This window comes from Oncorhynchus kisutch, unplaced genomic scaffold, assembly GCF_002021735.2.
Source record: "Oncorhynchus kisutch isolate 150728-3 unplaced genomic scaffold, Okis_V2 Okis06b-Okis10b_hom, whole genome shotgun sequence".
NCBI lineage: Eukaryota > Metazoa > Chordata > Actinopteri > Salmoniformes > Salmonidae > Oncorhynchus > Oncorhynchus kisutch.
The window spans coordinates 17,273,126-17,297,656 of record NW_022261983.1 but is presented as its reverse complement, the minus strand read 5'-3'; the positions used below and the strand labels follow the sequence as shown (position 1 = coordinate 17,297,656).

Sequence of the window (24,531 nt, the reverse complement as noted above, 5' to 3'; positions counted from 1 at the left end):
AGAGAGAGAGAGAGAGAGAGAGAGAGAGAGAGAGAGAGAGAGAGAGAGAGAGAGAGAGAGAGAGAGAGAGAGCGAGGGCGAGAGAGAGAGAGAGAGAGAGAGAGAGAGAGAGAGATCGAGGGCGAGAGAGCGAGAGCGAGAGAGAGACCCGAGAGAGAGAGAGCGAGAGGGGGGGACAGAGAGAGAGAGAGTGAGAGAGAGCGAGAGAGAGAGAGAAAAAGAGGCCATGTGACTGAATTCCCATAGACCCTATGACCCACATCTCCCACATCCCAAACACACTCAACCCACATCAGGGGCTCTTGGGACAGAGGGGTCTGGAGGGCCTCATTATAGATGTGGATTAATGTCACTGAGACTTTTCATGCTCTTAGAGATCTCTCTCTGTGTGTGTGTGTGTGTGTGTGTGTGTGTGTGTGTGTGTGTGTGTGTGTGTGTGTGTGTGTGTGTATGGGGTTAGGTGAGAGGGTCTGGAGTGGAGTGTCGAATGTGGTTCAGGGATTTAGGACTGTTCATTAAAAGTTGGCACAGGGAATGTCTGTGTGTGCGTGTTTGCCTTCCTGCGTGTGTTCAGTTTGAAGCCATGACTTCCCCAGTCCAGTGATCATGTGTTCAGTTTGAATCCATGACTTCCTCAGTCCCATGTGGTCCAGTGATCATGTGTTCAGTTTGAATCCATGACTTCCTCAGTCCCATGTGGTCCAGTGATCATGTGTTCAGTTTGAATCCATGACTTCCTCAGTCCAGTGATCATGTGTTCAGTTTGAAGCCATGACTTCCTCAGTCCCATGTGGTCCAGTGATCATGTGTTCAGTTTGAAGCCATGACTTCCTCAGTCCCATGTGGTCCAGTGATCATGTGTTCAGTTTGAAGCCATGACTTCCCCAGTCCCGTGGGGTCCAGCATGTTCAAAACACCTGTGTGTAATGGAAGGAGGACACTATAAACGTGTTGTAACTGAAGAATACAGTCGTCTGTAACCGTGAGGAAACCAGTTAAAACAGTGTACAGTAAGTGTGTTTGATGCTATATGTAAGTGTGTTTGATGCAATATGTAAGTGTGTTTGATGCAATATGTAAGTGTGTTTGATGCGCACAAATGGCCCAGCGTCGTCCCGGGTTAGGGGAGGGTTTGGCCGGCAGGGATGTTCTAGTCCCATCGCGCACTAGCGACTCCTGTGGCGGGCTGGGCGCAGTGCACGCTGACATGGTTGCAAGGTGTACAGTGTTTCCTCCTACACATTGGTGCGGCCGGGTTAAGTAGGCATTGTGTCTAGAAGAAGTGCGGCTTGGTTGGGTTGTGTTTTGGAAGACGCACGGCTCTCGACCTTCTCCTCTCCCGAGTCCACGGCTCTCGACCTTCTCCTCTCCCGAGTCCACGGCTCTCGACCTTCTCCTCTCCCGAGTCCAGGCTCTCGACCTTCTCCTCTCCTGAGTCCAGGCTCTCGACCTTCTCCTCTCCCGAGTCCAGGCTCTCGACCTTCTCCTCTCCCGAGTCCACGGCTCTCGACCTTCTCCTCTCCCGAGTCCACGGCTCTGGACCTTCTCCTCTCCCGAGTCCACGGCTCTTGACCTTCTCCTCTCCCGAGTCCAGGCTCTCGACCTTCTCCTCTCCAGAGTCCAGGCTCTAGATCTTCTCCTCTCCTAAGTCCACGGCTCTTGACCTTATCCTCTCCCGAGTCCAGGCTCTCGACCTTCTCCTCTCCAGAGTCCAGGGCTCTTGACCTTCTCCTCTCCCGAGTCCACGGCTCTCGACCTTCTCCTCTCCTGAGTCCAGGCTCTCGACCTTCTCCTCTCCAGAGTCCAGGCTCTCGACCTTCTCCTCTCCCGAGTCCAGGCTCTCGACCTTCTCCTCTCCCTAGTCCGTACAGGAGTTGCAGCGACGATAAAAGACTACCAATTGGACGCCATAAAATTGGGGAGAAAAAAGGGGTAAAAAAATCTAAAAATATTTACAATTTAAACAACAACAAAATCCACCGCATGGCAAATTGTGTAAAATGTCAAACTGACATTTTTCTCTCCTCCGTCAAGAGGGGGATCACAAAATAATGTTGCCCTCTTGGTGTGGAGGACCCGCAACCAAATCTCTCTTAGGGGTCATGCCAACCTGTTGATTGACCCTGGAGGCTTGGGTGGATTGGCTATATGGGAATTCTGGCAACCGCCAGAAGGCAAGGACCATCATTGATTGGGGTAGGATTTTAAATTTAAAAAAATAATATTAGTAATATATATTTACAGAAATAACTTGAGCCATTTCTCTGTTGCCATAATAATCTATGCTGAGCATTTGGCTGACCAGTAAGTAACTACCGACCCCCCAACCAAGATGGTCAGGCAGGTTTTCTGATTGGCTGAGCTGAGGCAGCACAAATTCACCTTCAAAGGGTGCATTCGTAATTTCGCTCTGACTATCTATTCCAATGTCAGAGTGTGCCAGAGAGCAGAATGACTGATGAATTTACTATTAACACTTAACACCGGCTGAATATGACCGGTGTCAGTAAACGGCCTGCAAAATAAAGTAATTCAGTTGTTGTCAACAGCACAGTTACAGTCACCAACGCTCTGCATAACATGAAAACAGCTTAATCAGCTCTGCTCAGGCAAGTCAAATGGTCCGAGTGAGGTGTTCTCTGATTTGTGTCTGGAAGTAGCTGGCAAACTAGCCGACTTTGGGTGCGTTTGTAAATGGTGTCAGAGTGCGCTCTGGGTCATTCGTAAATGCAGATCATTGTCAGATTGTCCGTATGTAAATGGTGTCAGAGTGCGCTCTGGGTCATTCGTAAATGCAGATCATTGTCAGATTGTCCGTTTGTAAATGGTGTCAGAGTGCGCTCTGGGTCATTCGTAAATGCAGATCATTGCCAGATTGTCCGTTTGTAAATGGTGTCAGAGTGCGCTCTGGGTCATTCGTAAATGCAGATCATTGCCAGATTGTCCGTTTGTAAATGGTGTCAGAGTGCGCTCTGGGTCATTCGTAAATGCAGATCATTGCCAGATTGTCCGTTTGTAAATTCCAGCCGTTTTATCGTGTTCTGACCTCTCGGAGCACCATAAATCAAAAGGCGCATCATGATCTGAGTGAGACCTGAACAGTAGGCTAAAGACCTGCTGCTCTGACGCTCTCAGATTTCAGTTTCCATTTAACCCATCTGAACAGTAGGCTAAAGTTCTCTTCACGTGCCATAAACCTATTTGAAGTCCCAGTCTAGTGACTGTTGAATTAGTACAGCGCCTCAATCATCACACATAACATATCTGCTATCATAGCACTGCTATCATCCTCTTCTACCACTTGAACAAATCTTTACCAAACATTCATTTCTTTGGCCTTCTCTTTATTTTCAACTCTCCGTGTCGCAGCTTTTCTCTTATTGAATTAGACTTCGAAGTTGTCCTTTTTGCCTCCGTGGATCGACGTTAATAACTTGTTCTGCCCATTCCCAAAAGCATTTGGCGATTGGCATGTTTAGGCTTATGCAGTTTAGGTTTATGCAGTAATGCCAGATAGCCTAAAATAACAAAAGAAAACCTCAATGTAATCTCTCTCTCTCTATATATATATATATGAATTCTCTCTCTCTCTCTCTATATATATATATATGAATTCTCTCTCTCTCTATATATATATATATATGAATTCTCTCTCTATATATATATATATGAATTGCACAATAATTATACATTTCTGTATTTTTCACGGTATTGTTTTCTCTTTATTCAACCCTCCCGCCCTTCATCCACACAATATTCCATGACCCTCAACCTGCTCGCCCCGTGGATATAACGGTGGGGTTATGAGCCAACGCGCCGCATCACTAGAACACAGTCGCCCGTCGGGGAAAGTGAATGAAGGCAGCCAGGACGAGACATTTTACTGACATTTTACTGACTCCCCATTCCAGGTGTTGCCTACAATGTCTAGGGGCTAGATGAAGGACGGAGGTCCGCCCCTCTTCTTCCTCTCTCCCTATCCCTCAATCCATCCCTACATCCAGGGTAGGGCAGGCTACAGGGGGCAGGGCTCCACTCGCAGGGGAGACCAGAGGGGAGGCGCATCGCCGGAGACCCGCTCAAACCCTCTCCTGACACAGACAGACGGACGGACGGAGGCAGGAGGCATATGCTGAAGCAAACAGTTGTGCGCTCGCTCTCCGATGTGAGCCGATTTCAGAAGAAAAAAAACGCAACTTTTTGGTTGCAAGACCCGCGGAGTTCAATTCCAAGACGGTGGATCCGTTTGTTTTCTTCTGTTATGCGAGTGGATTTTCTTTGGAAGGAATAACGTTTTTATTTGAATACAAACGATAATTATTTGATATTTTTTTTAGCCCGTTATATCGAGCTGCAGTGAACCCCGGAAGAGTTGATAAGGACAGTCAGGATGTCCCATATCTCCGTCAACGACCACCTGGAGGGGATCTTATCAGACTTCGAAGGTAAGCGCCTCTCTGTCTGTCCCACCTACACTAATACACGTTCAAAACATAAAGCGGTTGAATCAACATAAAACGTCGTCTGAAGTGAATGGGATGCATTGATGTTAACCTGTAGGCTACTTCAAAAGCACTCTGATTTTTACACTGCATTTTAGGGGGGGGGCAACGTGCTTTGGCTTTGGGAAAGCGTCATAGAGAGGAAATGCAGTTTTCTCATATGTTTTCCTCCCTCCGGCAGAATCAGAGTCAGTGTAGTGTGTGATTAGTGCGTAATAATCAGACGGTACAGGAAGTCTCAGCAGGTATAGAGACAGGTTATGTCAACTCAGCGGTGTCGGCGAAGCTACTCTGAAAACACTTTACCTAGCTAACGCAAATACTCTTTTTCAAGTCAGAATTAGGCAGATCTGAGATGCAGAAAAATAAAGGGATTTATTGCCTACTTTTTGCCTATATTTTATTTTATAATATATATTTTTTAAAGTAGTTTGTAGTTCTAATAGTTAGTTACACCACTACGTGGCAAAACAGTAATTGACTACTGAAAACACGAGCTAGATTAGAATTGAGTTCAACTACCACCAAGCTACTTCAACATGTAGTTTAATGACGAGTTGAACCACTTGGGGCAGTAGGTATCCTAGTGGTTAGAGCGTTGGGTCAGTAACTAAAAGGTTGCTGGGTCGAATCTCCGAGCTGACCAGATAAAAAAAATCAGTTATTCTTCCTGAAAAAGGAAGTTAAACCCACTGTTCAAAGGCTGTCATTGCAAATAAGAATCTGTTCTTAACTGACTTGTCTAGTTAAATAAAGCTAACATAAACTCCCCAACTCACTTAGTTTAGAGGAGGAGTAGTGGTGCTCCTGACACGGTAAGAGCCCAGACCTACTAAACCCCCTGATCAACAAGACCCCACTCTAATAGGTCTGCTCTCTGGCACAGGAGATAGATATATAGATCATGACACAAATATGCACTGCACTGCACTGCACCCCATATGTGTCTGCTCTGTAGTTGTGGGTTAATACACATCACTCTGTAGTTGTGTTTGTGGGCTAATACACATCACTCTGTAGTTGTGTTTGTGGGCTAATACACATCACTCTGTAGTTGTGTTAGTGGGCTAATACACATCACTCTGTAGTTGTGTTAGTGGGCTAATACACATCACTCTGTAGTTGTGGGCTAATACACATCACTCTGTAGTTGTGGGCTAATACACATCACTCTGTAGTTGTGGGCTAATACACATCACTCTGTAGTTGTGTTAGTGGGCTAATACACATCACTCTGTAGTTGTGGGCTAATACACATCACTCTGTAGTTGTGGGCTAATACACATCACTCTGTAGTTGTGGGCTAATACACATCACTCTGTAGTTGTGTTGTGGGCAATACACATCACTCTGTAGTTGTGTTGTGGGCTAATACACATCACTCTGTGGTTGTGTTGTGGGCTAATACACATCACTCTGTAGTTGTGTTAGTGGGCTAATACACATCACTCTGTAGTTGTGTTAGTGGGCTAATACACATCGCTCTGTAGTTGTATTAGTGGGCTAATACACATCACTCTGTAGTTGTGTTAGTGGGCTAATACACATCACTCTGTAGTTGTGGGCTAATACACATCACTCTGTAGTTGTGTTGTGGGCTAATACACATCACTCTGTAGTTGTATTAGTGGGCTAATACACATCACTCTGTAGTTGTGTTAGTGGGCTAATACACATCACTCTGTAGTTGTGGGCTAATACACATCACTCTGTAGTTGTGTTGTGGGCTAATACACATCACTCTGTAGTTGTGTTGTGGGCTAATACACATCACTCTGTAGTTGTGGGCTAATACACATCACTCTGTAGTTGTATTATTGGCTAATACACATCACTCTGTATTTGTGTTGTGGGCTAATACACATCACTCTGTAGTTGTGTTGTGGGCTAATACACATCACTCTGTAGTTGTGTTAGTGGGCTAATACACATCACTCTGTAGTTGTGTTAGTGGGCTAATACACATCACTCTGTAGTTGTGGGCTAATACACATCACTCTGTAGTTGTGTTAGTGGGCTAATACACATCACTCTGTAGTTGTGGGCTAATACACATCACTCTGTAGTTGTGTTGTGGGCTAATACACATCACTCTGTAGTTGTGTTGTGGGCTAATACACATCACTCTGTAGTTGTGGGCTAATACACATCACTCTGTAGTTGTATTATTGGCTAATACACATCACTCTGTATTTGTGTTGTGGGCTAATACACATCACTCTGTAGTTGTGTTGTGGGCTAATACACATCACTCTGTAGTTGTGTTAGTGGGCTAATACACATCACTCTGTAGTTGTGGGCTAATACACATCACTCTGTAGTTGTGGGCTAATACACATCACTCTGTAGTTGTATTAGTGGGCTAATACACATCACTCTGTAGTTGTGTTAGTGGGCTAATACACATCACTCTGTAGTTGTGTTGTGGGCTAATACACATCACTCTGTAGTTGTGTTGTGGGCTAATACACATCACCCTGTAGTTGCGTTAGTGGGCTAATACACATCACTCTGTAGTTGTGGGCTAATACACATCACTCTGTAGTTGTGTTATTGGCTAATAGACATCACTCTGTAGTTGTGTTAGTGGGCTAATACACATCACTCTGTAGTTGTGGGCTAATACACATCACTCTGTAGTTGTGTTAGTGGGCTAATACACATCACTCTGTAGTTGTGTTAGTGGGCTAATACACATCACTTTGTAGTTGTGGGCTAATACACATCACTCTGTAGTTGTGTTAGTGGGCTAATACACATCACTCTGTAGTTGTGGGCTAATACACATCACTCTGTAGTTGTGTTATTGGCTAATAGACATCACGCTGTAGTTGTGTTAGTGGGCTAATACACATCACTCTGTAGTTGTGGGCTAATACACATCACTCTGTAGTTGTGGGCTAATACACATCACTCTGTAGTTGTGGGCTAATACACATCACTCTGTAGTTGTGTTTGTGGGCTAATACACATCACTCTGTAGTTGTGTTAGTGGGCTAATACACATCACTCTGTAGTTGTGGGCTAATACACATCACTCTGTAGTTGTGGGCTAATACACATCACTCTGTAGTTGTATTAGTGGGCTAATACACATCACTCTGTAGTTGTGTTAGTGGGCTAATACACATCACTCTGTAGTTGTGTTGTGGGCTAATACACATCACTCTGTAGTTGTGTTGTGGGCTAATACACATCACTCTGTAGTTGCGTTAGTGGGCTAATACACATCACTCTGTAGTTGTGGGCTAATACACATCACTCTGTAGTTGTGTTATTGGCTAATAGACATCACTCTGTAGTTGTGTTAGTGGGCTAATACACATCACTCTGTAGTTGTGGGCTAATACACATCACTCTGTAGTTGTGTTAGTGGGCTAATACACATCACTCTGTAGTTGTGTTAGTGGGCTAATACACATCACTTTGTAGTTGTGGGCTAATACACATCACTCTGTAGTTGTGTTAGTGGGCTAATACACATCACTCTGTAGTTGTGGGCTAATACACATCACTCTGTAGTTGTGTTAGTGGGCTAATACACATCACTCTGTAGTTGTGATAGTGGGCTAATACACATCACTCTGTAGTTGTGTTAGTGGGCTAATACACATCACTCTGTAGTTGTGGGCTAATACACATCACTCTGTAGTTGTATTATTGGCTAATACACATCACTCTGTAGTTGTGTTGTGGGCTAATACACATCACTCTGTGGTTGTGTTGTGGGCTAATACACATCACTCTGTAGTTGTGTTAGTGGGCTAATACACATCACTCTGTAGTTGTGTTAGTGGGCTAATACACATCGCTCTGTAGTTGTATTAGTGGGCTAATACACATCACTCTGTAGTTGTGTTAGTGGGCTAATACACATCACTCTGTAGTTGTGGGCTAATACACATCACTCTGTAGTTGTGTTGTGGGCTAATACACATCACTCTGTAGTTGTATTAGTGGGCTAATACACATCACTCTGTAGTTGTGTTAGTGGGCTAATACACATCACTCTGTAGTTGTGGGCTAATACACATCACTCTGTAGTTGTGTTGTGGGCTAATACACATCACTCTGTAGTTGTGTTGTGGGCTAATACACATCACTCTGTAGTTGTGGGCTAATACACATCACTCTGTAGTTGTATTATTGGCTAATACACATCACTCTGTATTTGTGTTGTGGGCTAATACACATCACTCTGTAGTTGTGTTGTGGGCTAATACACATCACTCTGTAGTTGTGTTAGTGGGCTAATACACATCACTCTGTAGTTGTGGGCTAATACACATCACGCTGTAGTTGTGGGCTAATACACATCACTCTGTAGTTGTATTAGTGGGCTAATACACATCACTCTGTAGTTGTGTTAGTGGGCTAATACACATCACTCTGTAGTTGTGTTGTGGGCTAATACACATCACTCTGTAGTTGTGTTGTGGGCTAATACACATCACTCTGTAGTTGCGTTAGTGGGCTAATACACATCACTCTGTAGTTGTGGGCTAATACACATCACTCTGTAGTTGTGTTATTGGCTAATAGACATCACTCTGTAGTTGTGTTAGTGGGCTAATACACATCATTCTGTAGTTGTGGGCTAATACACATCACTCTGTAGTTGTGTTAGTGGGCTAATACACATCACTCTGTAGTTGTGTTAGTGGGCTAATACACATCACTTTGTAGTTGTGGGCTAATACACATCACTCTGTAGTTGTGTTAGTGGGCTAATACACATCACTCTGTAGTTGTGGGCTAATACACATCACTCTGTAGTTGTGTTATTGGCTAATAGACATCACGCTGTAGTTGTGTTAGTGGGCTAATACACATCACTCTGTAGTTGTGGGCTAATACACATCACTCTGTAGTTGTGGGCTAATACACATCACTCTGTAGTTGTGGGCTAATACACATCACTCTGTAGTTGTGTTTGTGGGCTAATACACATCACTCTGTAGTTGTGTTAGTGGGCTAATACACATCACTCTGTAGTTGTGGGCTAATACACATCACTCTGTAGTTGTGGGCTAATACACATCACTCTGTAGTTGTATTAGTGGGCTAATACACATCACTCTGTAGTTGTGTTAGTGGGCTAATACACATCACTCTGTAGTTGTGTTGTGGGCTAATACACATCACTCTGTAGTTGTGGGCTAATACACATCACTCTGTAGTTGTGGGCTAATACACATCACTCTGTAGTTGTATTAGTGGGCTAATACACATCACTCTGTAGTTGTGTTAGTGGGCTAATACACATCACTCTGTAGTTGTGTTGTGGGCTAATACACATCACTCTGTAGTTGTGTTGTGGGCTAATACACATCACTCTGTAGTTGCGTTAGTGGGCTAATACACATCACTCTGTAGTTGTGGGCTAATACACATCACTCTGTAGTTGTGTTATTGGCTAATAGACATCACTCTGTAGTTGTGTTAGTGGGCTAATACACATCACTCTGTAGTTGTGGGCTAATACACATCACTCTGTAGTTGTGTTAGTGGGCTAATACACATCACTCTGTAGTTGTGTTAGTGGGCTAATACACATCACTCTGTAGTTGTGGGCTAATACACATCACTCTGTAGTTGTGGGCTAATACACATCACTCTGTAGTTGTGGGCTAATACACATCACTCTGTAGTTGTGTTGTGGGCAATACACATCACTCTGTAGTTGTGTTGTGGGCTAATACACATCACTCTGTGGTTGTGTTGTGGGCTAATACACATCACTCTGTAGTTGTGTTAGTGGGCTAATACACATCACTCTGTAGTTGTGTTAGTGGGCTAATACACATCGCTCTGTAGTTGTATTAGTGGGCTAATACACATCACTCTGTAGTTGTGTTAGTGGGCTAATACACATCACTCTGTAGTTGTGGGCTAATACACATCACTCTGTAGTTGTGTTGTGGGCTAATACACATCACTCTGTAGTTGTATTAGTGGGCTAATACACATCACTCTGTAGTTGTGTTAGTGGGCTAATACACATCACTCTGTAGTTGTGGGCTAATACACATCACTCTGTAGTTGTGTTGTGGGCTAATACACATCACTCTGTAGTTGTGTTGTGGGCTAATACACATCACTCTGTAGTTGTGGGCTAATACACATCACTCTGTAGTTGTATTATTGGCTAATACACATCACTCTGTATTTGTGTTGTGGGCTAATACACATCACTCTGTAGTTGTGTTGTGGGCTAATACACATCACTCTGTAGTTGTGTTAGTGGGCTAATACACATCACTCTGTAGTTGTGTTAGTGGGCTAATACACATCACTCTGTAGTTGTGGGCTAATACACATCACTCTGTAGTTGTGTTAGTGGGCTAATACACATCACTCTGTAGTTGTGGGCTAATACACATCACTCTGTAGTTGTGTTGTGGGCTAATACACATCACTCTGTAGTTGTGTTGTGGGCTAATACACATCACTCTGTAGTTGTGGGCTAATACACATCACTCTGTAGTTGTATTATTGGCTAATACACATCACTCTGTATTTGTGTTGTGGGCTAATACACATCACTCTGTAGTTGTGTTGTGGGCTAATACACATCACTCTGTAGTTGTGTTAGTGGGCTAATACACATCACTCTGTAGTTGTGGGCTAATACACATCACTCTGTAGTTGTGGGCTAATACACATCACTCTGTAGTTGTATTAGTGGGCTAATACACATCACTCTGTAGTTGTGTTAGTGGGCTAATACACATCACTCTGTAGTTGTGTTGTGGGCTAATACACATCACTCTGTAGTTGTGTTGTGGGCTAATACACATCACTCTGTAGTTGCGTTAGTGGGCTAATACACATCACTCTGTAGTTGTGGGCTAATACACATCACTCTGTAGTTGTGTTATTGGCTAATAGACATCACTCTGTAGTTGTGTTAGTGGGCTAATACACATCACTCTGTAGTTGTGGGCTAATACACATCACTCTGTAGTTGTGTTAGTGGGCTAATACACATCACTCTGTAGTTGTGTTAGTGGGCTAATACACATCACTTTGTAGTTGTGGGCTAATACACATCACTCTGTAGTTGTGTTAGTGGGCTAATACACATCACTCTGTAGTTGTGGGCTAATACACATCACTCTGTAGTTGTGTTATTGGCTAATAGACATCACGCTGTAGTTGTGTTAGTGGGCTAATACACATCACTCTGTAGTTGTGGGCTAATACACATCACTCTGTAGTTGTGGGCTAATACACATCACTCTGTAGTTGTGGGCTAATACACATCACTCTGTAGTTGTGTTTGTGGGCTAATACACATCACTCTGTAGTTGTGTTAGTGGGCTAATACACATCACTCTGTAGTTGTGGGCTAATACACATCACTCTGTAGTTGTGGGCTAATACACATCACTCTGTAGTTGTATTAGTGGGCTAATACACATCACTCTGTAGTTGTGTTAGTGGGCTAATACACATCACTCTGTAGTTGTGTTGTGGGCTAATACACATCACTCTGTAGTTGTGTTGTGGGCTAATACACATCACTCTGTAGTTGCGTTAGTGGGCTAATACACATCACTCTGTAGTTGTGGGCTAATACACATCACTCTGTAGTTGTGTTATTGGCTAATAGACATCACTCTGTAGTTGTGTTAGTGGGCTAATACACATCACTCTGTAGTTGTGGGCTAATACACATCACTCTGTAGTTGTGTTAGTGGGCTAATACACATCACTCTGTAGTTGTGTTAGTGGGCTAATACACATCACTTTGTAGTTGTGGGCTAATACACATCACTCTGTAGTTGTGTTAGTGGGCTAATACACATCACTCTGTAGTTGTGGGCTAATACACATCACTCTGTAGTTGTGTTAGTGGGCTAATACACATCACTCTGTAGTTGTGATAGTGGGCTAATACACATCACTCTGTAGTTGTGTTAGTGGGCTAATACACATCACTCTGTAGTTGTGGGCTAATACACATCACTCTGTAGTTGTATTATTGGCTAATACACATCACTCTGTAGTTGTGTTGTGGGCTAATACACATCACTCTGTGGTTGTGTTGTGGGCTAATACACATCACTCTGTAGTTGTGTTAGTGGGCTAATACACATCACTCTGTAGTTGTGTTAGTGGGCTAATACACATCGCTCTGTAGTTGTATTAGTGGGCTAATACACATCACTCTGTAGTTGTGTTAGTGGGCTAATACACATCACTCTGTAGTTGTGGGCTAATACACATCACTCTGTAGTTGTGTTGTGGGCTAATACACATCACTCTGTAGTTGTATTAGTGGGCTAATACACATCACTCTGTAGTTGTGTTAGTGGGCTAATACACATCACTCTGTAGTTGTGGGCTAATACACATCACTCTGTAGTTGTGTTGTGGGCTAATACACATCACTCTGTAGTTGTGTTGTGGGCTAATACACATCACTCTGTAGTTGTGGGCTAATACACATCACTCTGTAGTTGTATTATTGGCTAATACACATCACTCTGTATTTGTGTTGTGGGCTAATACACATCACTCTGTAGTTGTGTTGTGGGCTAATACACATCACTCTGTAGTTGTGTTAGTGGGCTAATACACATCACTCTGTAGTTGTGGGCTAATACACATCACGCTGTAGTTGTGGGCTAATACACATCACTCTGTAGTTGTATTAGTGGGCTAATACACATCACTCTGTAGTTGTGTTAGTGGGCTAATACACATCACTCTGTAGTTGTGTTGTGGGCTAATACACATCACTCTGTAGTTGTGTTGTGGGCTAATACACATCACTCTGTAGTTGCGTTAGTGGGCTAATACACATCACTCTGTAGTTGTGGGCTAATACACATCACTCTGTAGTTGTGTTATTGGCTAATAGACATCACTCTGTAGTTGTGTTAGTGGGCTAATACACATCATTCTGTAGTTGTGGGCTAATACACATCACTCTGTAGTTGTGTTAGTGGGCTAATACACATCACTCTGTAGTTGTGTTAGTGGGCTAATACACATCACTTTGTAGTTGTGGGCTAATACACATCACTCTGTAGTTGTGTTAGTGGGCTAATACACATCACTCTGTAGTTGTGGGCTAATACACATCACTCTGTAGTTGTGTTATTGGCTAATAGACATCACGCTGTAGTTGTGTTAGTGGGCTAATACACATCACTCTGTAGTTGTGGGCTAATACACATCACTCTGTAGTTGTGGGCTAATACACATCACTCTGTAGTTGTGGGCTAATACACATCACTCTGTAGTTGTGTTTGTGGGCTAATACACATCACTCTGTAGTTGTGTTAGTGGGCTAATACACATCACTCTGTAGTTGTGGGCTAATACACATCACTCTGTAGTTGTGGGCTAATACACATCACTCTGTAGTTGTATTAGTGGGCTAATACACATCACTCTGTAGTTGTGTTAGTGGGCTAATACACATCACTCTGTAGTTGTGTTGTGGGCTAATACACATCACTCTGTAGTTGTGGGCTAATACACATCACTCTGTAGTTGTGGGCTAATACACATCACTCTGTAGTTGTATTAGTGGGCTAATACACATCACTCTGTAGTTGTGTTAGTGGGCTAATACACATCACTCTGTAGTTGTGTTGTGGGCTAATACACATCACTCTGTAGTTGTGTTGTGGGCTAATACACATCACTCTGTAGTTGCGTTAGTGGGCTAATACACATCACTCTGTAGTTGTGGGCTAATACACATCACTCTGTAGTTGTGTTATTGGCTAATAGACATCACTCTGTAGTTGTGTTAGTGGGCTAATACACATCACTCTGTAGTTGTGGGCTAATACACATCACTCTGTAGTTGTGTTAGTGGGCTAATACACATCACTCTGTAGTTGTGTTAGTGGGCTAATACACATCACTTTGTAGTTGTGGGCTAATACACATCACTCTGTAGTTGTGTTAGTGGGCTAATACACATCACTCTGTAGTTGTGGGCTAATACACATCACTCTGTAGTTGTGTTAGTGGGCTAATACACATCACTCTGTAGTTGTGTTAGTGGGCTAATACACATCACTCTGTAGTTGTGTTAGTGGGCTAATACACATCACTCTGTAGTTGTGGGCTAATACACATCACTCTGTAGTTGTATTATTGGCTAATACACATCACTCTGTATTTGTATTATTGGCTAATAGACATCACTCTGTAGTTGTGTTAGTGGGCTAATACACATCACTCTGTAGTTGTGGGCTAATACACATCACTCTGTAGTTGTGTTATTGGCTAATAGACATCACTCTGTAGTTGTGTTAGTGGGCTAATACACATCACTCTGTAGTTGTGGGCTAATACACATCACTCTGTAGTTGTGGGCTAATACACATCACTCTGTAGTTGTGGGCTAATACACATCACTCTGTAGTTGTGGGCTAATACACATCACTCTGTAGTTGTGTTAGTGGGCTAATACACATCACTCTGTAGTTGTGTTAGTGGGCTAATACACATCACTTTGTAGTTGTGGGCTAATACACATCACTCTGTTGTTGTGTTAGTGGGCTAATACACATCACTCTGTAGTTGTGGGCTAATACACATCACTCTGTAGTTGTGTTAGTGGGCTAATACACATCACTCTGTAGTTGTGTTATGGAACTCTCTTTGTCTCTCCTCTCTCTGTCTCCTCTCTCTTTGTCTCTCCTCTCTCTCTGTCTCCCCTCTCTTTGTCTCTCCTCTCTCTCTGTCTCCTCTCTCTTTGTCTCTCTCTCTCTCTTCTCGCTTTCTCTCTCCTCTCTCTCTCTCTCTCTCTCTCTCTCTCTCTCTCTCTCTCTCTCTCTCTCTCTCTCTCTCTCTCTCTCTCTCTCTCTCTCTCTCCTCTGACTCTCTCCTATCTCTCTGCCTCTCCTCTCAATTCAATTCAATTCAAGGGCTTTATTGGCATGGGAAACATGTGTTAACATTGCCAATGCAAGTGAGGTAGATAATATATAAAGTGAAATAAAAAATAAAAATTAACAGTAAACATTACACACTCATATATCCTTATGTACATATTCTTTATCACCTTACACTGTGTATAAGACAGTAGTTTTTTTGGGAATTGTTAGTTAGATTACTTGTTCGTTATTACTGCATTGTCGGAACTAGAAGCACAAGCATTTCGCTACACTCGCATTAACATCTGCCAACCATGTGTATGTGACAAATAAATTTGATTTGATTTGATTTTGATTTGATACAGACGTTTCTAAACAGTAAAGACATTACAAATGTCATATTATATATATATACAGTGTTTTAACAATGTACAAATGGTAAAGGACACAAGATAAAATAAATAAGCATATATATGGGTTGTATTTACAATGGTGTTTGTTCTTCACTGGTTGCCCTTTTCTTGTGGCAACAGGTCACAAATCTTGCTGCTGTGATGGCACACTGTGGAATATCACCCAGTAGATATGGGAGTTTTTCTAAATTGGATTTGTTTTCGAATTCTTTGTGGATCTGTGTAATCTGAGGGAAATATGTTTCTCTAATATGGTCATACATTGGGCAGGAGGTTAGGAAGTGCAGCTCAGTTTCCACCTCATTTTGTGGGCAGTGTGCACATAGCCTGTCTTCTCTTGAGAGCCATGTCTGCCTACGGCGGCCTTTCTCAATAGCAAGGCTATGCTCACTGAGTCTGTACATAGTCAAAGCTTTCCTTAATTTTGGGTCAGTCACAGTGGTCAGGTATTCTGCCGCTGTGTACTCTCAGTCTCTCCTATCTCTCTGCCTCTCATATCTCTCTCTCTCTGTCTCTCCTATCTCTCTGTCTCTCCTATCTCTCATTTTCTCTCTCTCTCTCTCTCTCTCGCTCTCGTCATTCCTGGGCTCAGTTTAGACAGGTGTTGATTTGAGGCGCTAAACAAATTAGCTTAGCCTCTGGCTGGCCTGTGATATAGTCAGTGATTACATGTGTGTTGTAGAGTGTGGAACAGCACCCCCCGTTTTCCTCTGGGTTAGGTGTCACAGTGGAACAGCACTCCCCGTTTTCCTCTGGGTTAGGTGTCACAGTGGAACAGCACCCCCGTTTTCCTCTGGGTTAGGTGTCACAGTGGAACAGCACTCCCCTGTTTCCTCTGGGTTAGGAACAGCACTCCCCTGTTTCCTCTGGGTTAGGTGTCACAGTGGAACAGCACTCCCCTGTTTCCTCTGGGTTAGGAACAGCACTCCCCTGTTTCCTCTGGGTTAGGTGTCACAGTGGAACAGCACTCCCCTGTTTCCTCTGGGTTAGGTGTCACAGTGGAACAGCACTCCCCGTTTTCCTCTGGGTTAGGTCTCACAGTGGAACAGCACCCCCTGTTTCCTCTGGGTTAGGTGTCACAGTGGAACAGCACCCCCCTGTTTCCTCTGGGTTAGGTGTCACAGTGGAACAGCACTTCCCTGTTTCCTCTGGGTTAGGTGTCACAGTGGAACAGCACTCCCCTGTTTCCTGCCACCCTAGACCCACTTCAATTTGTATACCGCCCCAACAGGTCTACAGAAGACACAATCGCCATCACACTGCACACTGCCCTATCCCATCTGAACAAAAAGAATACCTATGTAAGAATGCTGTTCATTGACTACAGCTCAGCATTCAACACCATAGTTCCCTCTAAGCTCATCATCAAGCTGGAGGCCCTGGGTCTCAACCCCACCCTTTGCAACTGGGTCCTGGACTTTCTGACGGGCCGCACCCAGGTGGAGAAGTTAGGAAACAACACCTCGACTTCACTGACTCTCAACACTGGGGCCCCACAAGGGTGTGTGCTCACCCCTCTCCTGTACTCCTTGTTCACCCATGACTGTGTGGCCACGCACGCCTCCAACTCAATCATCAAGTTTGCAGACGACACATCAGTAGTGGGCTTGGTCACCAACAACGACAAGACGGCCTACAGGGAGGAGGTGAGGGCACTCGGAGTGTGGTGTCAGGAAAACAACCTCTCACTCAATATCAACAAAGCAAAGGAGATGATCGTGGACTTCAGGGAACAGCAGATGGAGCACCCCTATTCACATCGAAGGGACAGTAGTGGAGAAGGTTAAAAGTTTTAAGTTCCTCTGCGTACACATCACAGACAAACTGAAATGGTCCACCCACACAGTGTGGTGAAGAAGGTGCAACAGCGCCTTTTCAACCACAGGAGGCTGAAGAAATTTGGCTTGTCACCTAAAACCCTGACAAACTTTTACAGATGCACAATCGAGAGCATCCTGTCGGACTGTATCACAGCCTGGTATGGCAACGGCACCGCCTTCGACTTTAAGGCTCTCCAGAGGGTAGTGAGGTCTGCACAACCCATCACCGGGGGCAAACTACCTGCCCTCCAGGACACCTACAGCACACAATGTCACAGGAAGGCCGAGAAGATCATCAAGGACAACAACCACCCGAGCCACTGCCTGTTCACACCGCTATCATCCAGAAGGCAAGGTCAGTACAGGTGCATCAAAGCTGGGACTGAGAGACTGAAGAACAGCTTCTATCTCAAGGCCATCAGACTGGTAACAGCAATCAGAGAAGCTGCTGCCTACACTGAGACCCAATCACTGGACACTTTTAAAATGGGTCACTAGTCACTTTAAACAATACCACTTTAAACAATACCACTTTAATAATGTTTACATATCTTACATTACTCACATCACATGTATATACTGTATTTTATACCATCTATTGCACCTTGCCGCTCGGCCATCGCTCATATACTTATATGTACATCATCTCATTCACCCCTTTAGATTTGTGTGTATTAGGTAGTTGTTGGGGAATTGTTAGATTGCTTGTTAGATATTACTGCACTGTTGGAACTTGAAGCACAAGCATTTTGTTACACTCGCATTAACATCTGCTAACCATGTATATGTGACCAATACAATTTGATTTAATTTGATTTAATCAATAGGAGGTGAGATGTAAAACTGGCCTTAGATCAGTTTATGGGGTCAACCAAGAGAGTTGACCCTGCTATTCCTTAATTGATAGATGACAGTCCTTCTTCCTAAACCTAATAAGCATAGCCAGGCTAAACCTAATGAGGTTTGCTCATTTAAAATCGTTGGCAAATGTTAGTCTCTGCTAGCGTGATGCTAATAGCTAAAGAGTAAACAGATCAGAGGTTGGGTAGCAGGCCAGGCTAAGCTAGGCTAAGCTTGGCTAGGCTACCCCCTTAGTTACAACAACACACAAGGCTAAATCTGTCTCTACTGCTGTGGACTCATCTCTTTGATGAGCTCACAGACTCAGAACACAGGCACACATGTACACACACACACACTCTTTCGCTTTCTCTCTCGCTCTCTCCCTCTCTCCTTCGATCTCTCCGGAGGCCAAATCGTCCGGTCTTCTCCTATCCAACAGATGTTTCAGATCATTTCACTTTGCCTCCTTGTTTGGTGGCCATGTTTATTTGAATGGAGAGATACAACAAACTCTGTCTTCAACTCAACTATCTCTTTTAGAACCAACTCAAACACTCGTTCTTTCTCCTCAACGATCTCTTTTAGAACCAACTCAAACATTAGTTCTTTCTCCTCAACGATCTCTTTTAGAACCAGTTTAAACATTCGTTCTTTCTCCTCAACGATCTCTTTTAGAACCAGTTTAAACATTCGTTCTTTCTCCTCAACGATCTCTTTTAGAACGAACTCAAACATTCGTTCTTTCTCCGCAACGATCTCTTTTAGAACCAGTTTAAACATGAGTTCTTTCTCCTCAACGATCTCTTTTAGAACCAACTCAAACATTCGTTCTTTCTCCTCAACAATCTCTTTTAGAACCAACTCAAACGTTCGTTCTTTCTCCTCAACGATCTCTTTTAGAACCAGTTTAAACATTCGTTCTTTCTCCTCAACGATCTCTTTTAGAACGAACTCAAACATTCGTTCTTTCTCCTCAACGATCTCTTTTAGAACCCGTTTAAACACTCGTTCTTTCTCCTCAACGATCTCTTTTAGAACCAACTCAAACATTCGTTCTTTCTCCTCAACAATCTCTTTTAGAACCACTGCCAACATACATTCTTTCTCCTCTGTGTGGTGTGGTGTGTGGAATCCCAGCCAACTAGGTATACAGTGTCAGATGAGATGCGACAGCCTCAAATTCAATTTGTTGACAGTGAGCCATTGTGGTGCTGACTGCTGTGGCTGTAGCTGAGCATCAGGGGCTGTTCTGTCTTGTGCCCAGTCCAATTAGTAACCTGTTCAATCACATGTATGTCCCCCAGGCAGGGGGAAACATGTGACTCAGGGTAGAAGTAGCAAATGTTCATCAAGATTGTTCAAATGTTTAAAAAAACTATTTAAATAAATGCAACAGTTGGACAAACTTTTAGAATGTTTTTAAATCCAGCAGATATCAACTGAATTGTAACACATAAAAAACATTGTACTGGACAATGTACAGGTAAAATAAAAATAAAAAATAAATAAAAATGTCTTCTAAATGCTGTCATTTTTTTCATGTTATATCATGTATTGTTTTTATACTTTGTGATAGGAGAAATAATGTGCCTTATTTGCATATGCTATACAGTGCCTTCAGAAATGATTCACACCTCTTAACTTTCTCAACATGGTGTTGTGTTACAGGCTGAATTTAAAATGGATTAAATTGTGATTTTTTTTGTGGGGGGGGGGGGGGGGGGGTCAATGACCAAATATCTCATAATGTCAAAGCGGAATTATTTTTTCCCGGCCTTTTTACAGATTAATAACAAAATGTAGAGCTGGAATGTCTTGAATATTCAACCTCGTTGTTATGGAAACACCTAAATAAATTCAGGAGTAAAAATGTGCTTAACATGTCACATAATAAGTTGAGTTGACTCACTCTTGCTGAATGGAGCTAAGAAATGACAAAATCTGAGAGGAAATCCCCTGGTTCAGTCTGCTTTCTACCAGACACTGGGAGATGACAAACACAATAACCTAAAACACAAGACCAAAGCTACACTGGAGTTGCTTGCCAAGAAGACATTGAATGTTACCGAGTGGCCGAGTTACAGTTTTGACTTAAATATTCTTGAAAATCTATGGCAAGACCTGAAAATGGTTGTCTAGCAATGATCAACAGCCAATTTGACAGAAAATAATAATTGTTAAATGTTGCACAATCCAGGTGTGGAAAGCTCTTAGAGATTTACCCAGAACGACTGTAATCGCTGCCATTGGTGCTTCTACAAAGTATTGACAATACTTACGTATGTTTAATTTTTTAAAGGTATTTTTGACCTTTATTTAACGAGGCAAGTCAGTTAAGAACACATTCTTATTTTCAATGACAGCCTACCAGGGAACAGTGGGTTTACTGTCTGTTCAGGGGTAGAACAACAGATTTGTACCTTGTCAGCTCGGGGGTTTGAACTTGCAACCTTCCGTTTTCTAGTCCAACGCTCTAACCACTAGGCTACCCTGACTGCCTGCCTTATGTATGTAAATGAGATATTTCTGTATTATGGAGTAGTGTGTATAGATGGATGAAAATATATATTTAATCAATTTTTTGAATTCAGGCTGTAACACAACAAAAATGTGGAATAAGTCAAGGGGTATGAATAATTGCAGTCGTGAATAAATTAACATAAAGTGGTGGAACAGGACCAAAAACCTGTTACCTGCACTTACCTGTCTAGACTGACTAATTCATTTTGTTTTTGTCACTTTCTCTTGCATAATTCAACAGGTGTGTCAATAGCAGGATAACCATGCAAGTTAAAATCTAAATGCTTGTCTCTAGATTACACTATACATACTGTACCAGTAACATTTTGGACACAACTACTCATTCCAGGGTTTTTATTTATTTAGACAATTTTCTACATTGTAGAATAATAGCGAAGACATCAAAACTATTAAATAACACATATGGAATCATGTAGTAACCAAAAAAAGTGTTAAATAATGAACGCAATCAATCCAGCGAGATTAAAGTGACCCCTCAAACACAGGAAGTTGATGTCTGAAAAAGACAGACCTTTAGGCAGGCGAGGTATTCACACTGCTAATAGAAGGTTCCACAACAGCAGCTTTCAGTTCCTCCCCTTGTCACGATCGTCGTATGGAGTCGACCAAAGCGCAGCGTGGTTAGAATACATTCTTCTTTATTTAATGAAGAACACTTAAACAAAAAAACAAATAAGATGACCGTGAGCGCTATATAAACAATGTGCTAACTTGCAACATAACATAGACAATAACCCACAAAATACCCAAAGAAGATGGCTGCCTAAATATGGTTCCCAATCAGAGACAACGATAAACACCTGCCTCGAATTGAGAACCAATCTAGGCAACCATAGACCAACATAAACACCTAGATGAAAACAACCCCATAAATCTACAAAAAACCCTAGACAGTACAAACACCCTAGAATAAGACAAAATAACACACAAAAACACACAAATCCCCCATGTCCCACCCTGACCTAGCCAAAAGAATAAAGAAAACAAAGAATACTCAGGTCAGGGCTTGACACCCCTTCCTGGAGGACATTAAAGGGGAATGGAAACACTAGGATTCAGAACAGCAGCTTTCAGTTCCTCCCCTTCCTGGAGGACATTAAAGGGGAATGGAAACACTAGTCCCTCCCCTTCCTGGGGGACATTAAAGGGGAATGGAAACACTAGTCCCTCCCCTTCCTGGGGGACATTAAAGGGGAATGGAAACACTAGGATTCAGAACAGCAGCTTTCAGTTCCTCCCCTTCCTGGAGGACATTAAAGGGGAATGGAAACACTAGTTCCTCCCATTCCTGGAGGACATTAAAGGGGAATGGAAACACTAGTTCCTCCCCTTCCTGGAGGACATTAAAGGGGAATGGAAACACTAGTTCCTCCCATTCCTGAAGGACATTAAAGTGGAATGGAAACACTAGTTCCTCCCATTCCTGAAGGACATTAAAGGGGAATGGAAACACTAGTCCCTCCCCTTCCCGAAGGACATTAAAGGGGAATGGAAACACTAGTTCCTCCCCTTCCTGAAGGACATTAAAGTGGAATGGAAACACTAGTTCCTCCCCTTCCTGGAGGACATTAAAGGGGAATGGAAACACTAGTCCCTCCCCTTCCCGAAGGACATTAAAGGGGAATGGAAACACTAGTTCCTCCCCTTCCTGAAGGACATTAAAGGGGAATGGAAACACTAGTCCCTCCCCTTCCTGGGGGACATTAAAGGGGAATGGAAACACTAGTCCCTCCCCTTCCTGGGGGACATTAAAGGGGAATGGAAACACTAGGATTCAGAACAGCAGCTTTCAGTTCCTCCCCTTCCTGGAGGACATTAAAGGGGAATGGAAACACTAGTTCCTCCCATTCCTGGAGGACATTAAAGGGGAATGGAAACACTAGTTCCTCCCCTTCCTGGAGGACATTAAAGGGGAATGGAAACACTAGTTCCTCCCATTCCTGAAGGACATTAAAGTGGAATGGAAACACTAGTTCCTCCCATTCCTGAAGGACATTAAAGGGGAATGGAAACACTAGTCCCTCCCCTTCCCGAAGGACATTAAAGGGGAATGGAAACACTAGTTCCTCCCCTTCCTGAAGGACATTAAAGTGGAATGGAAACACTAGTTCCTCCCCTTCCTGGAGGACATTAAAGGGGAATGGAAACACTAGTCCCTCCCCTTCCCGAAGGACATTAAAGGGGAATGGAAACACTAGTTCCTCCCCTTCCTGAAGGACATTAAAGGGGAATGGAAACACTAGTCCCTCCCCTTCCTGGGGGACATTAAAGGGGAATGGAAACACTAGTCCCTCCCCTTCCTGGGGGACATTAAAGGGGAATGGAAACACTAGGATTCAGAACAGCAGCTTTCAGTTCCTCCCCTTCCTGGAGGACATTAAAGGGGAATGGAAACACTAGTTCCTCCCATTCCTGGAGGACATTAAAGGGGAATGGAAACACTAGTTCCTCCCCTTCCTGGAGGACATTAAAGGGGAATGGAAACACTAGTTCCTCCCATTCCTGAAGGACATTAAAGTGGAATGGAAACACTAGTTCCTCCCATTCCTGAAGGACATTAAAGGGGAATGGAAACACTAGTCCCTCCCCTTCCCGAAGGACATTAAAGGGGAATGGAAACACTAGTTCCTCCCCTTCCTGAAGGACATTAAAGTGGAATGGAAACACTAGTTCCTCCCCTTCCTGGAGGACATTAAAGGGGAATGGAAACACTAGTCCCTCCCCTTCCCGAAGGACATTAAAGGGGAATGGAAACACTAGTTCCTCCCCTTCCTGAAGGACATTAAAGGGGAATGGAAACACTAGGATTCAGAAAGGCAGCTCACTGGAAATGGTAAGTGTTTCCATTCCCCTTTAAGATCACGACTCTACAAGGAACTAGGGTGGAGTGTGGGGTTATCTGTGTGTGTGTGTGCCTGTGCCTATGTGTGTGTGTGTGTGTGGGTAAGACTGTGTTCATGTATCTGCACTGATCTGAAAAGAAAGAGCGACCAATGTATTGCCCAGTGTCTAAAAGCCATAGGATGGATGAGAGGAGACTGGGTGTTGGTAACCTGATCTTAGACCGGTTGTTAGGGTCAACCTGGAATTACTGAAGCTAGGTCTATACCAAAATGGCATCCTAACAACACATCCGCCACGCTAATCCTCAACACGGGTGCCCCTCAGGGGTGCGTGCTCAGTCCCCTCCTGTACTCCCTGTTCAATCATGCCAGGCATGACTACAACAAATTAAGTTTGCTGACGACACAACAGTGGTAGGCCTGACCACCGACAATGATGAGACAGCCTATAGGGAGGAGGTCAGAGACCTGGCCGGGTGGTGCCAGAATAACAACCTATCCCTCAACGTAACCAAGACTAAGGAGATGATTGTGGACTACAGGAAAAGGAGGACCGAGCACGCCCTCATTCTCATCGATGGGGCTGTAGTGGAGCAGGTTGAGAGCTTCAAGTTCCTTGGTGTCCACATCAACAACAAACTATCATAGTCCAAACACACCAAGACAGTCTTGAAGAGGGTCTTGAAGAGGGCATCCCCCTCAGGAGAATGAAAAGATTTGGC

The 24,531-nt window shown here is 43.4% G+C and overlaps 1 protein-coding gene across 1 annotated transcript in view; it reads left to right on the top strand.

Annotated features, from left to right (window-relative positions):
* Positions 1 to 4,046: 4,046 nt before the first annotated feature.
* Positions 4,047 to 24,531, top strand: part of LOC116360005 (decreased expression in renal and prostate cancer protein) — a 57,309-nt gene continuing 36,824 nt past the window's right edge. Inside the window, exon 1 of the mRNA XM_031814409.1 lies at positions 4,047 to 4,445. Within this exon, the coding sequence (XP_031670269.1) occupies positions 4,391 to 4,445 (55 nt within the window). The 5' untranslated portion in view covers positions 4,047 to 4,390. The remainder of the gene's footprint in view (positions 4,446 to 24,531) is intronic.